General features: G+C 34.1%; 1 protein-coding gene across 1 annotated transcript; it reads right to left on the minus strand.

Annotated features, from left to right (window-relative positions):
• Positions 1–9,495: 9,495 nt before the first annotated feature.
• Positions 9,496–20,449, minus strand: LOC108989765 (xaa-Pro dipeptidase). Its single transcript, XM_018963498.2, has 16 exons — positions 20,218–20,449; positions 20,046–20,095; positions 18,940–19,000; positions 18,483–18,578; positions 18,251–18,400; positions 17,856–17,987; positions 15,946–16,073; positions 15,463–15,505; positions 14,838–14,921; positions 14,153–14,194; positions 13,601–13,671; positions 11,718–11,771; positions 11,512–11,617; positions 11,307–11,375; positions 10,374–10,517; positions 9,496–9,937 (listed from the first exon to the last, which is right to left on the minus strand). Exons 1-16 carry the CDS (start codon positions 20,383–20,385, stop codon positions 9,821–9,823), a joined length of 1,515 nt encoding a protein of 504 aa, XP_018819043.1. The 5' UTR covers positions 20,386–20,449; the 3' UTR covers positions 9,496–9,820.
• Between the last annotated feature and the right edge of the window lie 2,525 nt (positions 20,450–22,974).

Below are 22,974 nucleotides of genomic sequence, written 5' to 3' on the forward strand. Positions count from 1 at the left end.
GGTTTAAACAAGGCCATTTGAATGTTCCATTTTTTTTTGCCACGTAAGCATGGAATTAATTATATACCGGAAATTAACCTTGGATGGTTCTGGCCTTGAGTTGCTTTCCAATATTTTTGAGTTACTAGCATTCCCGTGCATTGGGCACTTAATTATGTAAATGATACAAGGGTCAAGGAAAGATTATTTGATAATACATCGAAATTATTTGTATACCCTATAGCAAAGTTGGATTACTTCTTAGAAGTTGTGACACAATTATCGGTATATTACATTCATAAAAATTATCATTGCTTTGAGCCGTTTGGACTCGAAATGGATTAGAGATACTAAACATGATGTGACCAAATGACTTGGGGGCATAACGAGACCTTTTTTGAGATGGTGTTATGCTAGTTTTCTCTAAAAATGATTTGGTATAGTGTTTCCATTCTTTTTTCTTTTACTAATATACTCAGTAGTATTACAATCTATCTATTAATATAAACATGATTGATGGCATGCCTTGCTCTTCGTACGTCCATCCATTAGGCTTGGCATATGAAGTGGCTTAATGGCTAGGCATTTAACCCTACCCGGGGGTTATAATTGGAGGGTTATATATAAACCCACCCCTCCCCCTCCCCCTCCCCCTCCCCCTTTAGAATGAGTAGTTCATGAAAAACTTGAGAATCATTTTCAAATATTACGTGTTTGTATTTAGGTTGTGGAATTTGAAAGTGGTGTTCTAGTATTTTTACCACGGGGCACACTCTACCACTGGAGAAGATAATTTTAGATCAAAGATATTCGTAAAATAATCGCATCAGATCCATGATTTACCGCTCGAGGTAAACGCTTCCGCTATACTCTAATATAGAATTTCTAACAATTATCATCAACAATGTCAACAAGGGGTTCCATCAAGGCTTATTTCTTGATGCAGCTCATGTCGAAGCCATATACATTATTTTAAACTAGAGAACAAAATTGGCAAGGGAAAAAATCAAGTACAAATAAATGGCATTGGATCATCCATCGGAAAAGGCATAGCACTTGAAATTTCCAAAACAGAAATAGATGAGAGATCATAGGCTTTAGTACTATTCGATTTATATATTAAAACTGTCTATAGTCTCACATTCAATTTTATTGTCTTTGTATTCTGAATCCTTTAATGGTTGTCAAGTATAGGGATGTTTTGTCAGGTAGCACAGCTCCATCCTCAACCCGGATAGATGATTTTATAAAAATGTCATTTTATTTAAAATGAAGTTGTAAAATAGTTGCATTCGTACCAATTAGGTTGGGTGGTGAGGCTCTGTGACCAGGCATGCTCGTCGAATCTACTTGTCTCGCTAGGTTGCCCATCAACCCAACCCACCCGCCTTGAGTGTCGGTGTGGGTGGGTTGCTACCAAATATAATATGTGGGTGACAGTACCAACCCGCTCAAATTTTCACCCTCCCACTTGTATAATATATATAAACTTAAAAATCATAATTTGTTTCTCTCTCCTCTCATTTTCCCTCCCGATGCCCACGTCTCCTCTTCCTCTCCTTCCTCTCAAGTTCGCGCTCTCTCATCTTCTTCTATTATTCTTCTTTTTCTCCTCTTCTCAGCCTTCTTCTTCTTCAGAATCTCCACACCCATGACCAAGTCGTAGTCGTGGCCACGGGTCGTCGCCACTTCTGGTCTACAACAGTAAGAGTCATACGACCATGGCTTGGCTGTGGATCTCTACAACCCAAGACCACGGCCATAGTCGCGCCACCATGGATATGAGATTTCTTCATTCAATCCATAAACTTAAATACAAATATGAGATTATTTTGGTTGTTTTGTGCGCTTGGTATTGATTTGGAGCGATTGTGATTGGTTTTGTCCGATTTTTTTATATATTTGCATTTATGTTGTGATTTGTGCGACTTTTTTGGTTAATTTGTTGGTGGACAGGGTTGTTGGACGGTAGTGGCGTCAATCTACCCGCCTATTAAATGGATGTGGACGATCAGAGATGTGGTCAGGGACGGGATGCGGAGGTCGATTTAGCCACCCCGCCCAGGCGAGGGCGGGGGTGTGATGGGTGGTTACCCATGTAAGAGTTTTGTCAAAACTCTATTTCCCACACACCCATGTCCTAATGGATTTAGATTAGTTCAAATATTATCACTTAATTAATGAGTCATAGTGGAACATAAATACTTCTAGATTTCATGATGGCTAAGAGTCTATAAATAATACTAAAGAGTCAAGGGTTCTCACCTACAATATTATTGTGCCTCTAGCCATCGAGAGACACTTAAACGTGAAGTTGCTAAGGTGATCATTCTCTCATATTCAGGTCAAATTCTTCATCAAACCATGATGAAGAAATGTATGTCTTTTAATTGTTATTATTTTATTATCATAGATCATAGAAAATCGAAGATCCAAATATTAATGACCATGTTAAAATATTTAATATGTGATATCAAAGTTTTATGTTACAAATATTCTATGGTCTTGATAAAATATAGATTTAATATATATCACCATGTACTTCTCTCACTCATCGTGTAACTCTCCCACTTTTATATTGATATATTTCTGTAGAAGAGAAACTCACATGATTCTTCATGCAATTGCGCATTGATATTCATGTGAATATATATGGAATTATTTTGGTTTCCAACTTTGTTTGGGTTGATTATGATGGAGAAAGGTGAGGAGCCGTCGTATGGCTTGGTAGTGCACGGTGTAAGGTGGCCGGAGTCCCCTTGCCTATGACTCGGGATGTATGGCGGCTTGAAGTGGTAGCCTAAAGGGGCTGAGAAGCCCCAATTAGTTGATAAATATTTTTCTGTGGGTTTCCGTTGATATAAAAAATAAAATTGAGGGAAGGGTGTTTGGCACCACGAGGAGGTTGAGAACCTCCTCGCCGGCTCCTTTGTGACGGTGGCACAGAGGGCTATAAAGCCCAGTGGCCGTGTCAATGTTATTTATTAAAAAAAAAAGGCAGAGAAGTAAGAAAGGAGGTGGAAATCAGCGCCGAGAACGCCTTGCCAACTTCTCGTCGGCAAGGCCCACAGCCACGCCAGAACAAATGAATGAGATTATGGTGCGGTGCCTCAAGGATGAAGAAGAAAAGAAGAGGCAGGTAGGATTTCTTCAACCCGTTCAGGGCCTTAGACCGAATGTGGGCCATAAGTATAGGCCCAGTCTAAGGTTCACAATAGGAAAAGAATAGGTGTGGGCCAATATAATGGGCCAAAATTTTGGCCCAACCCAAGACTAAAAAAAAAAAGAAAAAGGGGCCAAAAGAGTCAGGCCTGTACAGTAGGCCCGACCCAAATGAAAGGGCATGTACAATAGGCTCAATCCAACTGGTGTTTGACCAATACACTGAACCGGGTTTTGGCCTAGGTTCCTTGACCGGTCCGGTTTAGACCGGGACCAGTCAGATTATAATAATATTATTTTATTATTATTTATTTTAATTAATTAATTAATTAATTTAAGAAAAATCTGAAATTTTATTTTCTCTTATCTGCTTGTTCTTACTTTTCAATAAATGCATGAATTATTTAATATTACTTTTTTTACTCTTGTTTAAATTATTGTTATGCTATATATAATTATTTATCTAATATGGGGCAAATGATTTGCACCAAAATTAAGCAAAATATTGGTTGCTCAAAGGTATAAGGTTTTTCTTAATTTTGGATGAAAAGTTATTAAACTCTATAGTAAGATGGGTATGATGGAGTGAATAATTCGTTTATCAAGATCTATTTCCAAAGGAGGATCTTAATGACATTACTAGTTCTTCCATTAAATTAAGGTTGGAGTGAACATTTTGTGTCAAGATCTACTTCCAAAGAAGGATTTTGATGACGCTATTAGTTCTTCCATTAAAGGTTGGAGTGAACAATTTGTGTATCAAGATCTACTCCCAAATGCGAATTTTAATGACACTACTAGTTCATCCATTAAATAGGGTTGAAGTGAAAAATTTGTGTGTCGATACCTACTCTCAAAAAATGGTCTTGATAACACTACTAGTTCATCCATCAAAATAAGTTTGGAGGGAATAATTTATATGTCAGAATTTACTCCCAAATGAGAATTCTAGTGATACAATTAGTTCATCCACATAATTTTATACTGGTGAGAACATTTTGTGTGTTAAGATTAACTCACAAAGGAGAATCTGGTGATATAGCTAGTTCATCCACATAATTTAACATTTGTGAGAACACTTTGTATGTTAAGATTGACTTCCAAATAATAAATCTTAATAACATTACTAGTTCATCCATAATTATTTAAATTATGATTATTGTTTATAAGTGTCTAAATCAAAGCATTATGTAACCTAAATTTTATTTTTTGGAGTAAGCATACCAACATCATTGCATTCACAGACTTCATTTGTTCCTATTTTGAATGACTCTAATTTTTCTGAGTGGGCTGAGCGAGTCTGATTCACATTAGGAGTTCTTGACCTGGGCTCATCCCTTACGAGTCCAAAACTACCACCTATCATTTAGAGTAGTAACAGGGATGAGAGAGAATCATTTAAACAGTAGGAGAGATCAAACAAGTTAAGTCTAATGTTCATGAAAATAACAATAGCTAAAAATATAACACATTCACTCCCAAGTACTGATGATGCCCAAATATTTTTGAAAAATGCTGAGCAGAGGTTTCGGCCTGCAGATAAATCTTTAGCAGAAACATTGATGGCTAGACTTACCACCATGAAACATGATGGAGCTAAAGGAATGCAAAAGCATATCCTTGAAATGACAAATATTGTTGTCACCTTGGGAATGAAAGTAGAGGAGTATTTTATTGTACAGTTTATTTTGAACTCATTGCCACCTTAATATAGTCCATTCCAGATGCACTATAATTCTATTAAACATAAATTGAATATGAATGAGTTGGCAAGTATGGTAGTTCAAAAAGAAGTAAGACTGAAACAATAAGGACAATACTTAGCTAATTTTGTGACTAAAGAAGCTGGAAAGAAAAAGTATCGTCGTGGAAAAATAAGACAAACTGGACCACAAAAAGGAAAGGAGCTTGTGAAATCAATCAAGTTCAACATACCAGTGGCAAATGCTACTTTTGTGGGAAACTCAGACACATGAAAGCTGAGTGTTCGAAAAGTAAGACTTAGTTTGAAAAGAATGGTAAGTCTTTTACCTTTGTATGTTTTGAATCAAATCTTGTAAATGTTCCTACTAACTCTTAGTGGCTAGATTTGGGTATTAATGTTCATGTTTCTATTACAATGCAGAGATACCATACAAGCCGCACACCAAAACCCTGTGAGCGATTTGTTTTTATGGATAACAAGAAGAAGGCTAGGCCTGGTTTGGATGCAAGAAGTGTTTCATTTCATCTCATCTCATATCATTTCATCATTACAACTTTCTCAAAGTTCTATACAAAATACAATAAGTAATTCAACTTTCTTAAATTTCAAAGCAATAAGAGTATTAAAAAATAATATTCCAACAATATTTTATTCAACTTTTAACATTCATTTCAACTCACTATCCAAACGGCACCTAAAGTTTTAGCCATAGGAACCTTTTGTTTAGTTTTGAGTATCGGTCATTGTTTAGGCCTTCATGACACAGTTTTTGTAACTTCTATGAGGCGTAAGTTAATTTTCCTATCCAGGCTTGACACTGATGGTTATTCTTTTTCATTCCATAATGGTAGTTTCAATTTGTTCAAAAACACCTTATCTATTGGTTCTGGGTATCTTTCTAATGGTTTTTATCAATTTTGCCTTGATAATACATTTGTTAAAAATATCTATACCCAACCAACACCATGAAACATGTATTGGAACTAAAATAAACATGATGGATGAGCACTCTTATGACTTGTGACATAAAAGATTGGGACAAATCTCTAAAGAAATGTTGTAGCAATTAGTAAAATAAGGGATACTTCCGCATTTAGATTTTACTAATCTTCAGGTGTGTGTGGATTGCATTAAAGGAAAGCAAACCAAACATACTAAGAAAGGTGTTACAAGAAGTAAGGAGCTTCTTGAAATAATATACACAGATATATATGGATCATTCTCCACTTAATGTTTTGGTAGAGAAAAGTATTTTATCACCTTTATAGATGATTTTTCACGGTTTGGATATATCTATCTGCTACATAAGAAATTTCAAGTTGTTTTAGTACTTGAGGTATTTCTTATGGAGGTGAAAAGGCAATTAGAAAGAAAGGTGAAAATCATTAGATTGGATCGAGATAGAGAATACTATGAAAAGTATGACGAATTAGGTCGTAATCATGGCCCATTCACCAAACTTCTTGAACAACATCGCATTGTTGCACAGTACACGATGCTAGGAATGCCACAGCAGAATGGCATTGCTGAAAGGCATAATCTGGCCTCATTGGATATATTCAGAAGTATGGTAAGCAATTCTACCTTACCCAAATCATTGTGGAGTGGAGCTATTAAGACGATAATGTATATTTTAAACCGAGTTCCTAATAAGTCAGTTCCAAATACTCCATTCGAGCTATGGATTGGTAAGACGCCAAGTTTAAGGAACATGCATGTTTGGAGTTGCCCAGACGAAGCGAGACTTTACAATCCACATGAAATAAAATTGGATCCTAGAACAGTGAGTGGGTATTTTATTGGCTAGACTCAAGAGAAATCCAAAAGGTATAGGTTCTACTGTCCTAATCACAGTTTGAGAATAGTGGAAATAGAAAATGTCAAATTCATTGAACTTGGCGAGATCAGTGGGAGCATGAAACATAGAGGTGTTAATCATTGAGGAAGTACAAGTAGATGTTCCTATACCTACATCCTCAGAAAAGATAGTGGTTCCTCTAATTGATCATCACAATGATACATTGGAACGAGTAAATGATCCCTCATCTCAAAATGATAATACTACTGATGAACCAAATATGAAGTCACCAGAACAAGCAGTTTACAAAGATCTCAAAGAGAACGAAGACTTGCTATTTCAACAGACTACAATGTGTATCTCCAGGAATTTGAATTTGACATCGAGACAAGTGATCGAAGATCCACTAATGTTTTCACAAGCTATAGAAATGAGTGATTCTAGTAAATAGACCGTTGCCTTGAAAGAAGAGTTGAAATCCTTGGATCAGAATCAAGTCTAGGATCTCGTTAAATTGCTTGGAGGGTGTAAGAGAATAGGATGTAAATGGGTCTTTAAAATAAAACGTGATGCAAAAGGCAACGTTGAACGATATAAGGTTAGATTTGCTGGCAAGGGCTTCACTCAGAATGAAGGCATTGATTATAAAGTGACTTTTTCTCCAGTATCTAAAAACGATTCTTTCAAGATCATTATGACATTGGTGGCTCCTTATGATTTAGAGTTGCACTAGATGGATGTGAAAACGACATTTTTAAATGGAAGTTTGAATGAAGAGGTCTACATGGAGCAGAGAGAAAGCTACTCAAAAAAGGGCAAAGGTCACCTAGTATGCAAGCTCAAGAAATTGATCTATGAGCTTAAACAAGCCTCCCAACAATGGTACTTAAAGTTTAATGATACCATTACTGCTTATGAATTTAAAGAAAATATTGTTCATCAATGTATATATCTGAAGGTCAGTGAGAATAAGTTTATATTTTTGATCCTGTATGTTGATTATATCTTATTTGCTAGTAGTGATATTAGTCTACTTTATGAAACCAAGGGTTTTCTCTCCAAAAACTTTGAAATTAAAGATATGGGTGATGCATCCTTCGTGATCGGAATCAAAATTTTTCGAGATAAAAAACGAGAACTATTGAGATTGTCTCAGACAAGTTACATAGAAAGAGTTCTTGAGAGATTTGGCATGAAAGATTGTTCATCACTGGATACTCCAATATCAAAGGTGATAAGTTTAGCCTATCACAATGTCCTAGAACTGAGTGGGAGCGTAAAGAGATGAAAAAAATCCCCTATGCTTCAGATGTGGGGAGCTTGATATATGCATAGATTTGCACGAGTCCAGACATTAGTTTTGTAGTCGGCATGCTTGGGTGCTACCAAAGTAATCCAGAGATGTCTCATTGGAAAGCAGCAAAGAGGGCATTGCTGTATCTGCAAGGAATTAAGGATTACCAGCTTACCTTTAGAACAACTGGCAGTTTGGAGGTAACTAGATACTCAAATTTTGATCTTGCTGGTTGCTCTGATAGCAGGAAATCTACTACAGGTTATGTTTTCTTGTTGGCTGGTGGAGTAATCTCATGGAGAAGCATGAAGCAAACAATTACTGCTTCATCTTCAATAGAGGTTGAGTTTGTGGCATGCTTTGAGGCCACAATACATGGTTTATAGCTGAGAAACTTTATCTCAAGACTTGGAGTTGTAAACTATTGCCAAGCCCCTAAGAATTTATTGTGATAATTCCTTTGCAGTATTTTTCTCCAGAAATGATAGGTATTCTAATGGTGCCAAGCTCATGGAAGTCAAATACCTAAGCATTAAGGAGAAAGTACATAAACAAACAGTGTCCATAGAACATATTAGTAATATGCTTATGATAGCAGACCCTTTGACAAAGGGCCTAGTAGCGAAGCAGTTAAAGAACATGTTGATATAATGGGCCTTATGTCTCTATCCATGATATGAACATGTTAATGAGCTCGTTGATTTTTTGGATATTTTTTTTTTTTACACTAAATGATATCTATTATGGTTGTTTTGTTTTTGTTTTCTTATCTTTTCACTTTATATGTACATTAAATGGTGTGGATGAATGATGACAAGATAGTATCTACAATAGACATGAATTGGAACCCAATGCATTACAGTATTTGTCTTAATTGTCCCAATTAAAGATTGTGTTAAATTAAGTTACTAGTGTCGTGTTACGTTAAAGGAAGTTTGTTGGCTATATAATAGAGGACCATCATGACTCGCATTGGTAGTTGATTTGACATTGATATTGCAGAACTCATATAATATATTTTGAGCTATGAATGTTTTCTAGAAATGAATGTGCGCATATAGCTAATTTCCTATAATAAACCCATAAACGAAAAATGTTATTTTAACAAAAAATGTTATTTTATCGGCGTATGGATCATGTGGGAGAATGTAAGAGTTTTATTAAAACTCTTATCAAGTGTGAGAGAGAGAGAGAGAGAAGTCTAATTCACTTACCATGTTTAGTGTATTAATATATAGACTAGTAAATAAAAAAATTTTACAGAACGAATATTGCCCCTTAGCATAAGATCAATGACTTTTAACCGATAAAAAAAGGTCTGATATATGTACTCTCTAAGCACTATAATCCCCCTTGAATATTTTTATTTCATTAAAAAAAAAAAAAAAAAAAGGAATGCTTTATAATTACAAATCTTTAAAAGTAAGTATTTTTAAGTATGAGATGGAGACGTACAGAAGGGATAAAAAGCTATTGAACTCTTTAACAATCAGTTTCATATATCTAGTACTGCAATTTCTTTACCCTGTCTGAATTATAGCTACATAACTCTTTGCATTTGAAAATTTGATATCATATCTTTATGTTTGCCCAAAGAACAGTCCAATTGCAGACTTTACGAGATTCAGCTATCGATGTGCTAATTCGCAAATACTGTTTATGGAAAATAAAGTTCAGTGCCTAACTCATTAGTTTTCTCAGTTTTGGCCCATTATTAGTAACACAATGCTGTAAACTTTGGCAGGCAAACAAAATGCCTTCAGCAATGACTACATACATTATTCTGTGCTGAACTGCTATGTTTCATATTTTAGCAGTGCCAAATTCACAACAGCACAATTCAACCAGTTGTAGAGCACATTGCCAAGGACGGCAACCATTTCTAAATAGATGGAGGTCTCTTCTCGAGCGGCCATGGTGCCCCCGCCATCACAGCTTCGATGTCCAAGATTTCCCGGGGACACTTTGTCATGTTCTTGCAACCACTGGCAGTGACATGCTGCAAAAATAAAAAAGGGAACAAAAATAAAGAACAGTATAACGAAAATAAAAAATAAAAGTCAAATGCACAAAAGCGATCAATTGCTACCATACAAAGAGAAACCAGCAGCAGCATACTTTTGGAAAGGAAAAATTAAGCTAATCTGAGCTTCATATGGTTCTGGACAAAAACTTATTTGAAGAAAAGGGAAAAAATGGTCACAATATGGTATCGCCTAAAATGGTTTATTTAGTAAGTTAAAAGATTTGGGTTAAGAAAATGTGCTACTACTGCATTTCGTATATATAGAAAATTGAAATGGGTAAATTACATGTGCTTTGTGCGACGAGTGCAAATGTAATCTTATCATGCACGGATGAAAACCTCAAAGAGAACAAATCATTTAATCAAGTTTCAGATGTAAAAGAAAGAAAGGTCTGGTAAAATAGCGTACCACGTCACTTTCAATTCGAACTCCCCCAAAACCTTTAAATCTTCCGATTACTTCATGATTGAAGAATCCTGATGTGCTTTGACTTTCCATGGCAGGAAGCAATAAAGCATCAATGAAGTAGCATCCAGGCTCTACAGTTATCACCTACATAAAATGACAGCAAGAAAATAGAATGAAGAGTATTCTAATTTATTTTCTGTAGCATTTATGCCAGAGATCCGTCAAACTATACAGCATATCACAGAAAAAGGCTCAACTACAGAAATGAACCAGTTAATCAACCAGTTGTAGATAACCCGAACGTCATTTTTTATTTAATTAATTTAAACGCAATCCTTCAGGAGCCAAAAAAGATGTAATTAATAAATCAATGACAGACTTCAATCAATCACCAAAGATTAAAACGCCCAGGAGTTCCTTCCAAGAAACATGCAAGATAGGGCCAAATATTTCAGTTCATTTCCACCCCCATAGAATGAGAAGTTCTCAAGCGTGAATGGAAGCATATACCCTTATGGTAAAGCATAAAAAAATGACATTCAACATATAATTTTACCACATTTCCAAAGATGTATCCCTGACAAAGATGCTTGGCACATTATGTTATATGTAAAACAATCCACTTTCCTTTGGAAAAATTATCACCAAAAAGTCAGATATTCTCGTAGCAAATAGATAATAACAAAAACTAAAATTCCAAGGCAGATATTCCAACAAATTCTGATTTTAAAAATCAGATAAGTATAAATGAAAACATGATACTAAAAATCTGAAGGAAATCATTCAACCTCATGGGTATCTATCGCAACATGCATGCTTTTTAACTAGGGTCATAGATTTCAACAAATAGAACCTCCAATATATGATTTGATTCTTTTACATCAAGGATTAGAAAAAAGGAATTTCCATTTGCGCAGAAAAACCATTACTAACCATTCCCTCCAGGAGCTCTCGGGTTGTACGTAAAGACCTCAATCCAGGTTCTTTTCGTCTTTCTGCTCCCTGCAAATAAATAAATAAATAAAAGGTTTCCAAGCAGCAAGCAAAATAAAATATTAACATTGTATAATTTGCAGAGTTCACAATAAACATATTTACTATAAATAGAAACTGCATGAGAAATATTATGCACAAAGACCTTTAAGTAGCCCCCGGGATCATGCGTGTCAATACCAAGGAAATGCCCTAGACCATGAGGCATGAAAACAGCACCCAATCGTTTAGCCATCATATCATCCACATTGCTAGAGCCAGCAACCACAACTATACATCAAATTTTTATTCTAACAAGAGCAACAAGCTGCAAATAACTGAGAATGCATTATTTGAGCAAATAGATGTTACCCAACAACGATGCATCCTTTCTTCAATGATTCAAGGATAACTTTCTCTGCTAACCTGCAGCATTTTAAGGGGACAAAGGAAATAGGAAGAGAATGAAGACCCAGACTTGCAGTCCTAGAAGATCTAGAAAACCTTGACCAGGATCAATGGACTAGAAACTATAACAACTGCATTTCTATTTAATTAGAAACTATGACGCATATCTATTGACACTTCTAGGACATGATGTCCAGTTTCCAGAACACCGCATCAGAGCATGATGAGAGATATTAGATTCAAATATTGACAGATATTAGATTGGAAAGTTTATAATACTCAATTTTATAATACTCAATGAGTAAACGCTGCTTTGACATTTCTTGGCTACCATACTTTGTTTAGACTTTGATTCAAAGTGATTTTTTTCTTTTATAATTTCTGCAATTCTGTAAAAGATTTTTGGGTAACTGTACAGGTCCATGAAGTTTGACCTTTTTTCAAACACGTCCCTAAGGTTGAAAAAGTTTCAAGAGATCCCTGAGGTATACCTGTAAATCAAAATGATCCCGCTGTCCAGATTCCATTAACTCATTAAAGGAAATTGCTGACATGGCACCTACGTGTCACGTCATGACCAATCACGGATATGCCGTGTCAACATGCCACTTATTTGCCACGGCATGTTGATTGTGTATATGGATTACATGTCTGTGCATGATTGGTCATAGGGCTGAGCAAAAATCCAAAATCCAACTCCGAATCCAACTTTGACAAAATGGAGTCAGAGTTGGAGTCGGAGGTATCTTTGGACCAACTCCGACTCCGATATTGTACATATGTTATAAAAATACATATTTATCTATATATTCATCATATATACTAGTATAGTAATATAGTTATACAACTAGAACTTATATAGTCAAATTCAATAATATACTAGTATGAGCTAATTATTATAAAATAATAGACTTATACTATAATATAAATAGACTAATGATAGTTTAGTATATGTAAACATCATAGAATTACTACCATACATAATTAAGTATACAAATAAGTTAAACACTAGTATTTAAATATATCTAGTATAATAAGTTAATAATAAATATACTAATTTACTAGAGTATAATAATATGTAATTAGACATTAGAAACTCTACTATATAATTAAGTTAGAAATAAGTTGGATATTAGTATAATAACATGTAATTAAACACTATAGTATAAGTCTTGTATAGAAATAAATTAGACACTAGTAATAACATGTAATTAGACACTAAAAATAATATGTAATACTATAGTATGATAACATGTAATTAGATACTATAGTATAAGTCTAGCATAAAAAAAAATTAGATATTAGTATGGAAGTAAATTAGTAGTGAATGATTTAGTTTTAGTTTTTTGGAAAAATTGAAATTTGAAAGTTCAAAAAAAATTCTTTTTTAAAATGGACTAAATATGAAGCTAAAAAAAAAGTCCAATCCGACTCCGCACCGACAAGTCGGAGTCGGATCAAAACCTATACAAGTCAGAACCAGAGTCAAAGTTTGGATTTGAACTCCGACTAAGTCAGTGCTCACCCATAGTCATAACATGGCATATAAATGCCATGTCAACAATTTTTATTAATGAATAGCAGAATCTAGATGGAGGAACCATTTTGAGATATGGGTGATGCCTCGAGAATCTTCTTGAGATGTTTTCAACCTTAGAGACCAGTTTGAAAAAAGGTCAAATTTTAGACAACTCCCTTTCATTTGCTTCATTTTAAACTATAGTTTTTCCTAGTGTTTCCTGAAGAGGACGTCCCATACCTACTGTATTTTCCTTTGGTTCCCCATAACACATACAGAAAAACACATTGTAATTTTTTTAACAAAAAGTTTCAGCATGAAGTCCTACATGTGCATATCAGCCCAGTTTACTCCAGGTTTCATTGTATATATAACAGCATCATGTGCTTCAAGGACAGCCTGCAGAAAACTGAAAATTAGAAAGAGGTGAAGAATGGAAATGCCATAAAGAATTGAACCCAAATTTTTTTTTTTTGGGTAAAATTTTTTTATCTGATCATGAGAAGAGAAGAGGCAAGAGCTCAAGTATGCAGCACATATACAAGAGCATCACCTATGTGTGCTAGTTTAGTGTGCTCATTTCGTTTGGGATGCATTTGATGCAGCAGTGAAAGATGGTGGTAAGTAAATTATATGTATGCACATTATAATCTACAGAGTTGCTACAAATGTGCTTTCAAACCTCAGACCCATGATTTCAGAGCAGTTTTATCATCTATGAATCCTATCACCCAGGTTAAGCCCACTCAAGAGGAGAAGAGGAGCGAGGGGAGAGGAGGGGGGGCGGGGATTAAAATTTCTTTGCTTTTTTTTTTTTGGGTAAGTTGGGGATTGATACTTCTCTAAAAGTAACTTACATTATATATGATAAATCACTTACATTATAAATGAGTGACTGATCACTAGTAAACTTCCCATTAACCTGCACAGAAATTTTAAAGCAATATAAATTTTCCTAACATAAGTGGAAGATAAAACAAATAGATCATGTTCCAATCCGTTACTGCTCACTATTTTTTATCAGAGTTTGCAGCACGACATTTCTTGACCAGAAACCCCCATTAACAAGAACTCCCATTTAAAACTCTAAACTAAGATTTAAGTAATGATAGGGACACAACTTTTACATACCTATTACACAACCCTTCTGCGTAGCACTGCCATATAACAAAATTACTTGTAATACATATTAAAAAATTATTATTTTATTATTATGTCAATGCCTCGTAACCAGGTTATGTACTAGTTGTCTAGAAATTTCATTACTATCATTTCTCCCAAGATCTTAATGGAGTTGCTAATGAAAGGATCATTATGGTTACTTATAAATCAGAAGTCAAACAATAGAAATATTTATGTTGAGGTTGTGATGATGATGATCTAATAAATCCAAAAAACGTCTTCAAAGAAGGCCCTACATGGGGGGAGAGAGAGAGAGGACACATAAAATTGGGTAAGACGTAAGGACCCATACAAAGCTCATTAACTGCTAACTCATAAAGTCAATGCCCATAGGTGAAAACTCATATCCAACTTTAACCTTGCGAGAGAAAAGGCAAACTCACAGGAAATGAACAAGTTATGTCAGACCCATAAAAGTGATATTCAGCTCCCATATCAAACAATGCCATATCTCCATCTTCCAAGGTCTGCACAAAGGAGATTACGAGGATTTGAAACCTACACAAAATAATATTGCTAGCTAAGGAGATTCTTTTTAAGTAGCCAGCTAAGGAGATATAGGTCATGTTTAGGAATTGAGATGAGTTGAGAAGATCTCATCTCATCTCAAAACTTTTCATAATTTCCTTCCCAAACATCACTCAAATGCAAAACACTTTTCAATTTCAAGTCTTCAACTTTTTCACTAATCATTACCTAATTATTACAACTTTTCCAAACTTCCAAACAAAACACAAAAAACAATACAACTTTTTCAAATTTCAAAACAATAATATTCAAACAATTTTTTAACTTTATATCATTTTTATTCAACTTTTTCTCTCTTTTCCAAAACCCAATAAAACATCTATTCACAGAACTCTCATTTCATCTCATCTCATTACCCAAACATGCCCTTAACCAGAGAATTTGGATTCTGAAACTCCAAAGGATAAAGACCTCTTTCAAAAAGCACTAAAGCAAAATTCTACAATGTGCTGCATCAAGAAAACATTGAATCTATCATACCCTGTCATTTGGAGCCGCTGCATGCCCATAATGGAGCACAGCACTGTGTTATAATACAATATTTCAGTTAGTAAACAAATCTAAGATGGCTATAAAATACAATATCAATACATCCATACTCATAATTTACTTCCCATTTACCACTTACAACAGTTCGAATCTTCATGAAATATGGCTAAATAAGTTGCCTGCAAGTCTTCAGAAGTCCATATTAATACTAAAACCTCCAGTTCAATCTGGACTCGAGCAAAACCACTTTCGGAGTAGTGGAAAATTATAGGGTAGGTCCATACTTCAAGATGATCAGATCTCATAACAAAAATTCTAATTTTGAAAAAAAAAATACGTGTTCTATTTTTTTCTCTACAAAAATTAGAAGTTAATCCTTATCGAATATGCATCAAGGTTCATGTAATGCGTAGAAGAGCACTTAGCACCACACATAGAGAAAAATTAATATTTGAGCACCATGAAAACTCTCACCTATTTTCACCCGTAGCACAAATACATGTGTATGAGCAGTGCCTACAACCACCATACATGTAGGTGTGGTGAAGAAACACGCTTTCCAATTGATACTCTTTCATTCCCACTCTAGCTTTTTTCATAACCTGGTCAAAATGTAAAATAGCAGCAAACACATTAACTTTATCTCTACAAGCATGCCAAATACAACTCTCAAGGAAAAATGAACGACAATCATGTGCAAATTCCACTCATCTATTAAAAAGGAATAGATTTAAAAGAAAACAAAACAAATTAAAGTTCAATTAATATATGAAATGTCCCAAATGCCCACAATTTTTGTTTCTCTTTGCTGTTTGTGTCATTTTAGTTATGGTTGTGACAACTGCCAATGCCTTTCATAACAATAAATAGCAGCAATTGATAGCACTTACACAATGAAGTTGTCAAGACATGTTAAAGTGTTATTCATCAAACTGTCACAATATTGTAAAAAATTCAGAAAAGCTTGTAGCAGCAACAAAACATTAGCCTTTATACGAAAACAAATCAAACTAAGTATTACCCTAATGCTATCATGTTCAAATTGGTGGTTTGATCAAACCAGTTATTACCCTGATACTTTCATGTTCATAATGGTGCTTCGAACCCTTAGAATAAACTAGGGGGAAATACACTTTCCACCATCCAACTACAGGTTTTTTACACTTTGTATCCCAAATATCAAAATTGAAACATTACCCCCTCTAACTACAACTAAAGTCATATAGAACTCTCTTTTTCGTCATCTTAACGGTTAGACTTGAAAAGAGGGTGCCATCTAAAAGCAAGTGGTAGTTGACACGTGCAATGTGTTATTTTTTGTAGTTCATCATGCAAAATGTAAAGCGCCTACTAGGTAAAGAGTGGAAAGTGTATTTTTCCATACTAAACTACTTAAAAGACATCTGGTACAGGTACGCTTCAGATTGCATTGGGACTAACAATTTTTTACACGATCAACAAATCCAACATGAACACAACAAAAGGCTTAGGGTTTAGTGTAATAGGATCAGGCCAAAACAGATTACCCTGAATAGAAGCAAGCCAATTTCGTGTCAACCCACTTAACCCATGTAACACACCAATTCAATTACATTTTGGCTGTTAAGAAATAAAATCCTAAGATCATGTTTTAACTTATTAAATAAAGTTATTTTTATTAGTTATTGATGTAGGATAGAAGTGAGAACAAGAAATAGAAGCAGAATAATAGGAAATAGAGAAGAAAAGGAAACCAGAAGAGAAGAAAGGAAGAGGAAGAAAACAAAGAGAGGGGTTGGAAGGAGGCGGCTGTGGCACTCAATTCTTAATTCAAAACCTATTGTTCCAATGTTCCTTACAAGTCCTTAAATAGTAGGGCAATACAAACCCAAAATAAAACAAATAACACATTAATAAAATAACAATAATAGAAGATGTCCTTAAATAGTAGGGTAATACAAACCCTAAATAAAATAGATAAGACATTAATAAAATAGATAAAACATTAATAGGAGATGTCCTCATCAGTTATGGTTGGTGATATTGATTATCAAATTAATTTTTTTATGAATCTAATTGTGAATATGTATAATTGATACAAATTATGCCTATAAGATAAGGGATTATGTTAATTGACTCAAATCAAGTATTTGAGCCAATGAAATCTATTTAAATTGAACAGACCGAAAATAGTCCGTAGGTCAATCCAATATGATTTGTTCGATAACAAGTTATGTGGGTCATGACAATGTTGAGGGATTTGACCCATTTAAATTGATTGAGCCATCATCAGGTTGACCCTTACGGTATATTTGCTTATATAGTCACTTATCAAAAAAAGATATTTGATAGTCAATCAAAGATACAAACATGTTTAGTTCATAAGATATTTTGGAAACTGTTACCTCAACATGAGCTTCGGAGCTTATATCATTGGCATACTGGATAACAGCAAGCTCCAGCTCTGACTTCAAAACACGGCATTCAGTCAAAATGGGATGCAAGGTTTCCATATCCGTCTCAAACTTGTCCACACCCTAAGCATTAGAGAAGGAAAAACTTATTTAGTATAAGATTGTGGAGGCTTCTCATTTACCAATAGAACCACAGAAAGTTGCTGAAAAGTATCAAGAGTTATTAGACACATCATTAAGTTTGAGATCTACTTTTCACTAATGCAGTAATGCTATCAGTACAGAAATATTGACAAACATAGCAAAACTAGAGAACTTAGTGACTCAATTCCCCATTCTGAAGGAATAAAGAAGTTGTTTCTAAAGATAAAGGTAGTAATAAGAACCTCAAACTCTGCTGGTTTTGCATATTGATTGCTGTCGGTATTGAGCCCATGCAATAGAAACAACAAGGGTTTCCCAGATCCTTGGAAATGGTCATGTAAAACTCTAGCAATCTCATCTGTGTAGTATACCACGCTAACTAGGTATCTTTCCTGTGCAAAAGGATACAAGCCTGAGCTAAAAAATGTACAAGGCGTACACTTCAAATTATCAATCAACCAATCAATCAATCACCTTGAAGTATGATGGTGACTTTATTTCTCCCAACCAAACAGCATAATCTGCAGGTAAGCGAGGAGCAAACAGGATGGACTCTCCAGTCAATATGTCCTTCAGGAAAAAGATGATGGTAAATTAATCCAAAAACTGTCAGTTAATATTCTCAACCAAAGTTAAGAAAAACATCAATAAACATATTTTAAAAATTAAACATATGATTCATTCATTACACATGAAAAGGCATTAAAAAAGTCTACAGCATCAAAGCCAAATTTTAAACTTTTGAGCATACTATTCAGAAGATAAAGAAAAATAGTCATTATTTCATTAAGACAGCTATAAAGGGAATTGTTTTCCTACTTTTGTTTGGATTTGAACAATAACAGAAATGTACATAACTCCACAGAAGGCAGGTTCTCCAACCAAGAATAAACTAGAACAAAGGAACTTGTTCTAGATAGAATGTACTTACAATAGCTCCATAGAAGCCTGGTTCTCTGACTCCAAATAGGTAAGCAAAGTAACTCTCCTGCCTATTAATCAAAATTGTCCATCAATTAGCAAGTCAAGTGATCACCAATTGTAAAAATCATTTGAAGAATTTTTTTTTTTAAATAAACTTTTGTTAATAAGAAAAATGGGCTTGACCTATGTATAAGGGAAACACATATATAAAGAAAGAGTCAAGGATCAAGAATCCTGAAAGCTAGAGGATGAAAAATATAAGTCAGGACAACCATCCAATGGCAAAGAGTATTATTAAAGAAAGCATTAAGCCCCACCACTGTGTTTTCACTATCTTCAAATTCCGATTGTTTTCTTCTCTCCAGATACACACATTTTTTTTATAAGTAACCAAAATGGAAGAATAATAATAATACTTATTTGTATAAATTTTTTTTAGATATTATCAAATGCTCCATAGATTTTATAAAATACACTTTGTATTTATCTATCTTACTCTAGACTTTTAGAACTCTAAATATCTGCACCACATTAAGCAAGATATAATCATTTTTCACGAAGATCTGCTCAGCTGGCTATCAAACTTCCTTCACCAACACGAAAATTTATCCACCACACTTCTAGGAAACAACCAATCTATCCTTAAAAGGCTAACGAGCGTGTTCCATAAAGTGCTAGCTATCTCACAATGAAGTGAAAGATGGTCAGCTGTCTCCCCACTCTTCCTACGTATACACCGCAACACCAACTAACTACAATAAAATGCCGCTTCTCAAGTTTTCCAAATGAGAATTTTCCCCAACGCCACAGTTTTAAAAAAAAATTTAACACTCACAGAGAAGTCTTACTTCACCAAATACTCCTCCATGGGATATATTAATATAATGATGCAATCATGTCTACTCCAAATTGATCAAAGAAGGTGACGATATATTAATATAATGATGAAATCAATGAAAGTCAATAAGATGCTAAACATATTGTAATGAAGAATATTTATACGAATTCTAACCTCAAAATTAATTTGAAAGAAAGAATAATACCAAAAGAAAACCTATATACCAAAATTAAACTAACCAGAGGAAAAAAAAGTGAAGAAGACAGATCAAGTACCTGAAGAGTTCGATGTGGTCAGTGTCGTGGCGCGTTTGCTCCTCGCCACCCTGAAAACCGATTGTTCAACAAACAATATAGAAAAAAAGTGATGGACTCACACAGAAATATTATATATATATATATAGAGAGAGAGAGAGAGAGAGAGAGAGAGAGATGGGAGAGACAGAACCTGGAGGAACACAAAGCCGTGGAGAGGACGAGATAACTCGGAGAGGTCGTGGCGGAGAGATTTCAGGAGCTTCTCTCGGTTGGTGACGTGGAGCTCCATCGGTACTTGCGGCGGAGAGAGGGATGACGAAGACGAAGACATGGAGATCGCTTCTCTCGCTTTCTCCATTGATGATTCTCCTTTCTTTCTCCTCTTCGAACGAGCGTTTTGGCCTTTTTCAAACGCAACCCAGTCGCATATTAGCTATAAAAAAAAAAAATTGAATTGGATTTTCTTTTAATCCGTATTTAAGGAAGATTCTCATTCTTTCAAGTAATTTAAAAAAGAGAAATGATTTGTATAAATTTTAAATAGATAAGTCTCATATAAGTCTCTGTTAAAAAATAGATTTCACCTTAAAAAAATATAAAAAAACTTATTTTTTATTAGTGAGATCTATTTTTTTATAAAAGACTTATATGAAACTTGTTCATTTGAAATTTATATCTAGCATTACTTTTTTAAAAATTGTGGCATGATGGCACAAGACCTTCATCTCTAAAGTGGAGATTATGAGTTTGATAAGGGTGTCTTTTATCCCCATATCTGTTTATTCTATGTGTTGAGACTTTAAGAGCATCCTCAATTAATTAGTTAAAAGCTAAATTCATTGAGAATTTAGCTATTAGAACATAAAATGGCATCACAATGGATTAGCTTAACAGTCACTTCTAAAATAATTTCCAAATTTAAAAATAACTATTCATACATCAAATATAATTTATATCAATTATTTCTCTCTCATTTTTATATCAATTATTTATCTCTCCTTTTTAAATGACAATTGAAAAAATATAATTAGAATATGATTACTAATTAATATATAATATTTTGAATAGTAAAATGTGATAAAATAAAATAAATTCATAATTTAAAAAATTAAAACATTTTTGAAATTATTAATTACTCATTACTATATAATAAATAAATGGATAATCCAATATAGAGATTTAATGTGAATAGCCAAAGTCAATTTCATCTTATATTATTTTATTATCATATAATGAAAAAATGACTATTCCAATGTGGAGACTTATGTGAATAGAATAGCTAAAAGCTAAATTCATCTTACATTCATAAAAAATATACTTTAGTTTTAGTTAATCCATTGAGAGTGCTCTTAGTGCTAAATTGTATGCTGCAGTGTAAATAAAAATTAAGCGTAAAACTTAATGCTTTGTCAGTTCCAAGATCTTGACTATCATGATTTTCACAAACATTAATAACATACCGGAATACATAGTGGTTTCTTCAATTAATTCTTGATTTGAAAATGTGGAATTCTCCAATAGATAAGTTTCTCTTGCTTGACCCTTTTCTCTAAATGAAAAGTTACATTCACTCATAAATTATGGAAACCGTACAATGCTTCTTAAATGAGTAGAGAGATGACCTATCTCCTTTTAGTAACTGACAATGGTTTAGTAACCATCACTCCACTTCCCATCAAAATATGGAGTAAAAATAGGAAACTACATCTCTAATCGTATCAACCAATATTCTAGAGATTAGATCAGATAACTTCATTTTAACATGAGACTAAAAGTCATACACATGTCATGTGGACATTAAAAAAATATATCTAACATTCTTCCACTCGACCCATATGACTAATTTTATTTTAGCCTCAATGAAGTAAACATTATGCACATAAAACACTAATCCATCTTTAACTAAAATTGGTCATCATAAATACTATGGTCAAATGAATCACTAATATGAGTCATGGCGGTTGTACATCAATAAGGCGACATAGTCCCTTCCATGTACTACAACACTAGCAATTCAATCAACCATGGTTCATAAATGAGAAGTATCCAAAATTGGTCAACAAAAATTATCTTTGTAAAAGACTTCCTGTTATCATTTATCCAATCTTATAGATGTACGTACAAAATAAAAAACAGGAAAAATCAGAAACATGATTAATGAGATCTCAAAGTGTCTAATGACATAAACAAACCATTGCAATCCAAAACATAATAGGCATCAAGGATTACAATCAAGACCCATCCTTTTAACATGTTCTTTAAATGTCTTTGGTGGTAACCTTTTAGTTAGTGGATCTGCAACCATGAGCTCAGTATTAATATTTTCAATAGACACCCGTTGTTGCTGAACTTCCTCCTTAACAGCAAAATACTTTAACTCCATGTGTTTAGCACCATTAGAGTATTTGTCGTTCTTGGAGAAAACTACAGCTGCAAAATTATCACAATAAATTCTCAGCGACTTCTCAATAGTGTCGACAATAGCAAGCCCTGAAATAAAATTTCGCAACCATAAACCATGAACTGTGGCCTCAGAGCCCACAAACTCAGCTTCTATTGTGGATGCAGCAATAATAGTCTATTTAGCACTTTTCCATGAAATTGCTGCTCTAGCCAACAGATATACATAACCAAAAGTTGATTTTCTACTATCAACACATCCAGCAAAGTCTAAATCAGTGTAACCAATCACCTCCAAATTATCAGACCTCTTGAAAGTAAGCATATAATCTTTTGTTCCCTTTAAGTACCTCATCACTTTCTTTGCAGCTTTCCAATGATCCATTTCATGATTACTTTGGTATCTGCCCAACATGCCAACTGTAAAACTAATGTCTGGCCTGGTGCAAGTTTGTGTATACATCAAACTTCCTACAACAGAAGCATAAGGAATTCTTTCCATCTGTTTACGTTCCCATTCATTTTGTGGACATTGCATGAGACTAAA

The sequence above is a fragment of the Juglans regia genome, chromosome 10, assembly GCF_001411555.2.
Source record: "Juglans regia cultivar Chandler chromosome 10, Walnut 2.0, whole genome shotgun sequence".
In the NCBI taxonomy this organism is placed as follows: domain Eukaryota; kingdom Viridiplantae; phylum Streptophyta; class Magnoliopsida; order Fagales; family Juglandaceae; genus Juglans; species Juglans regia.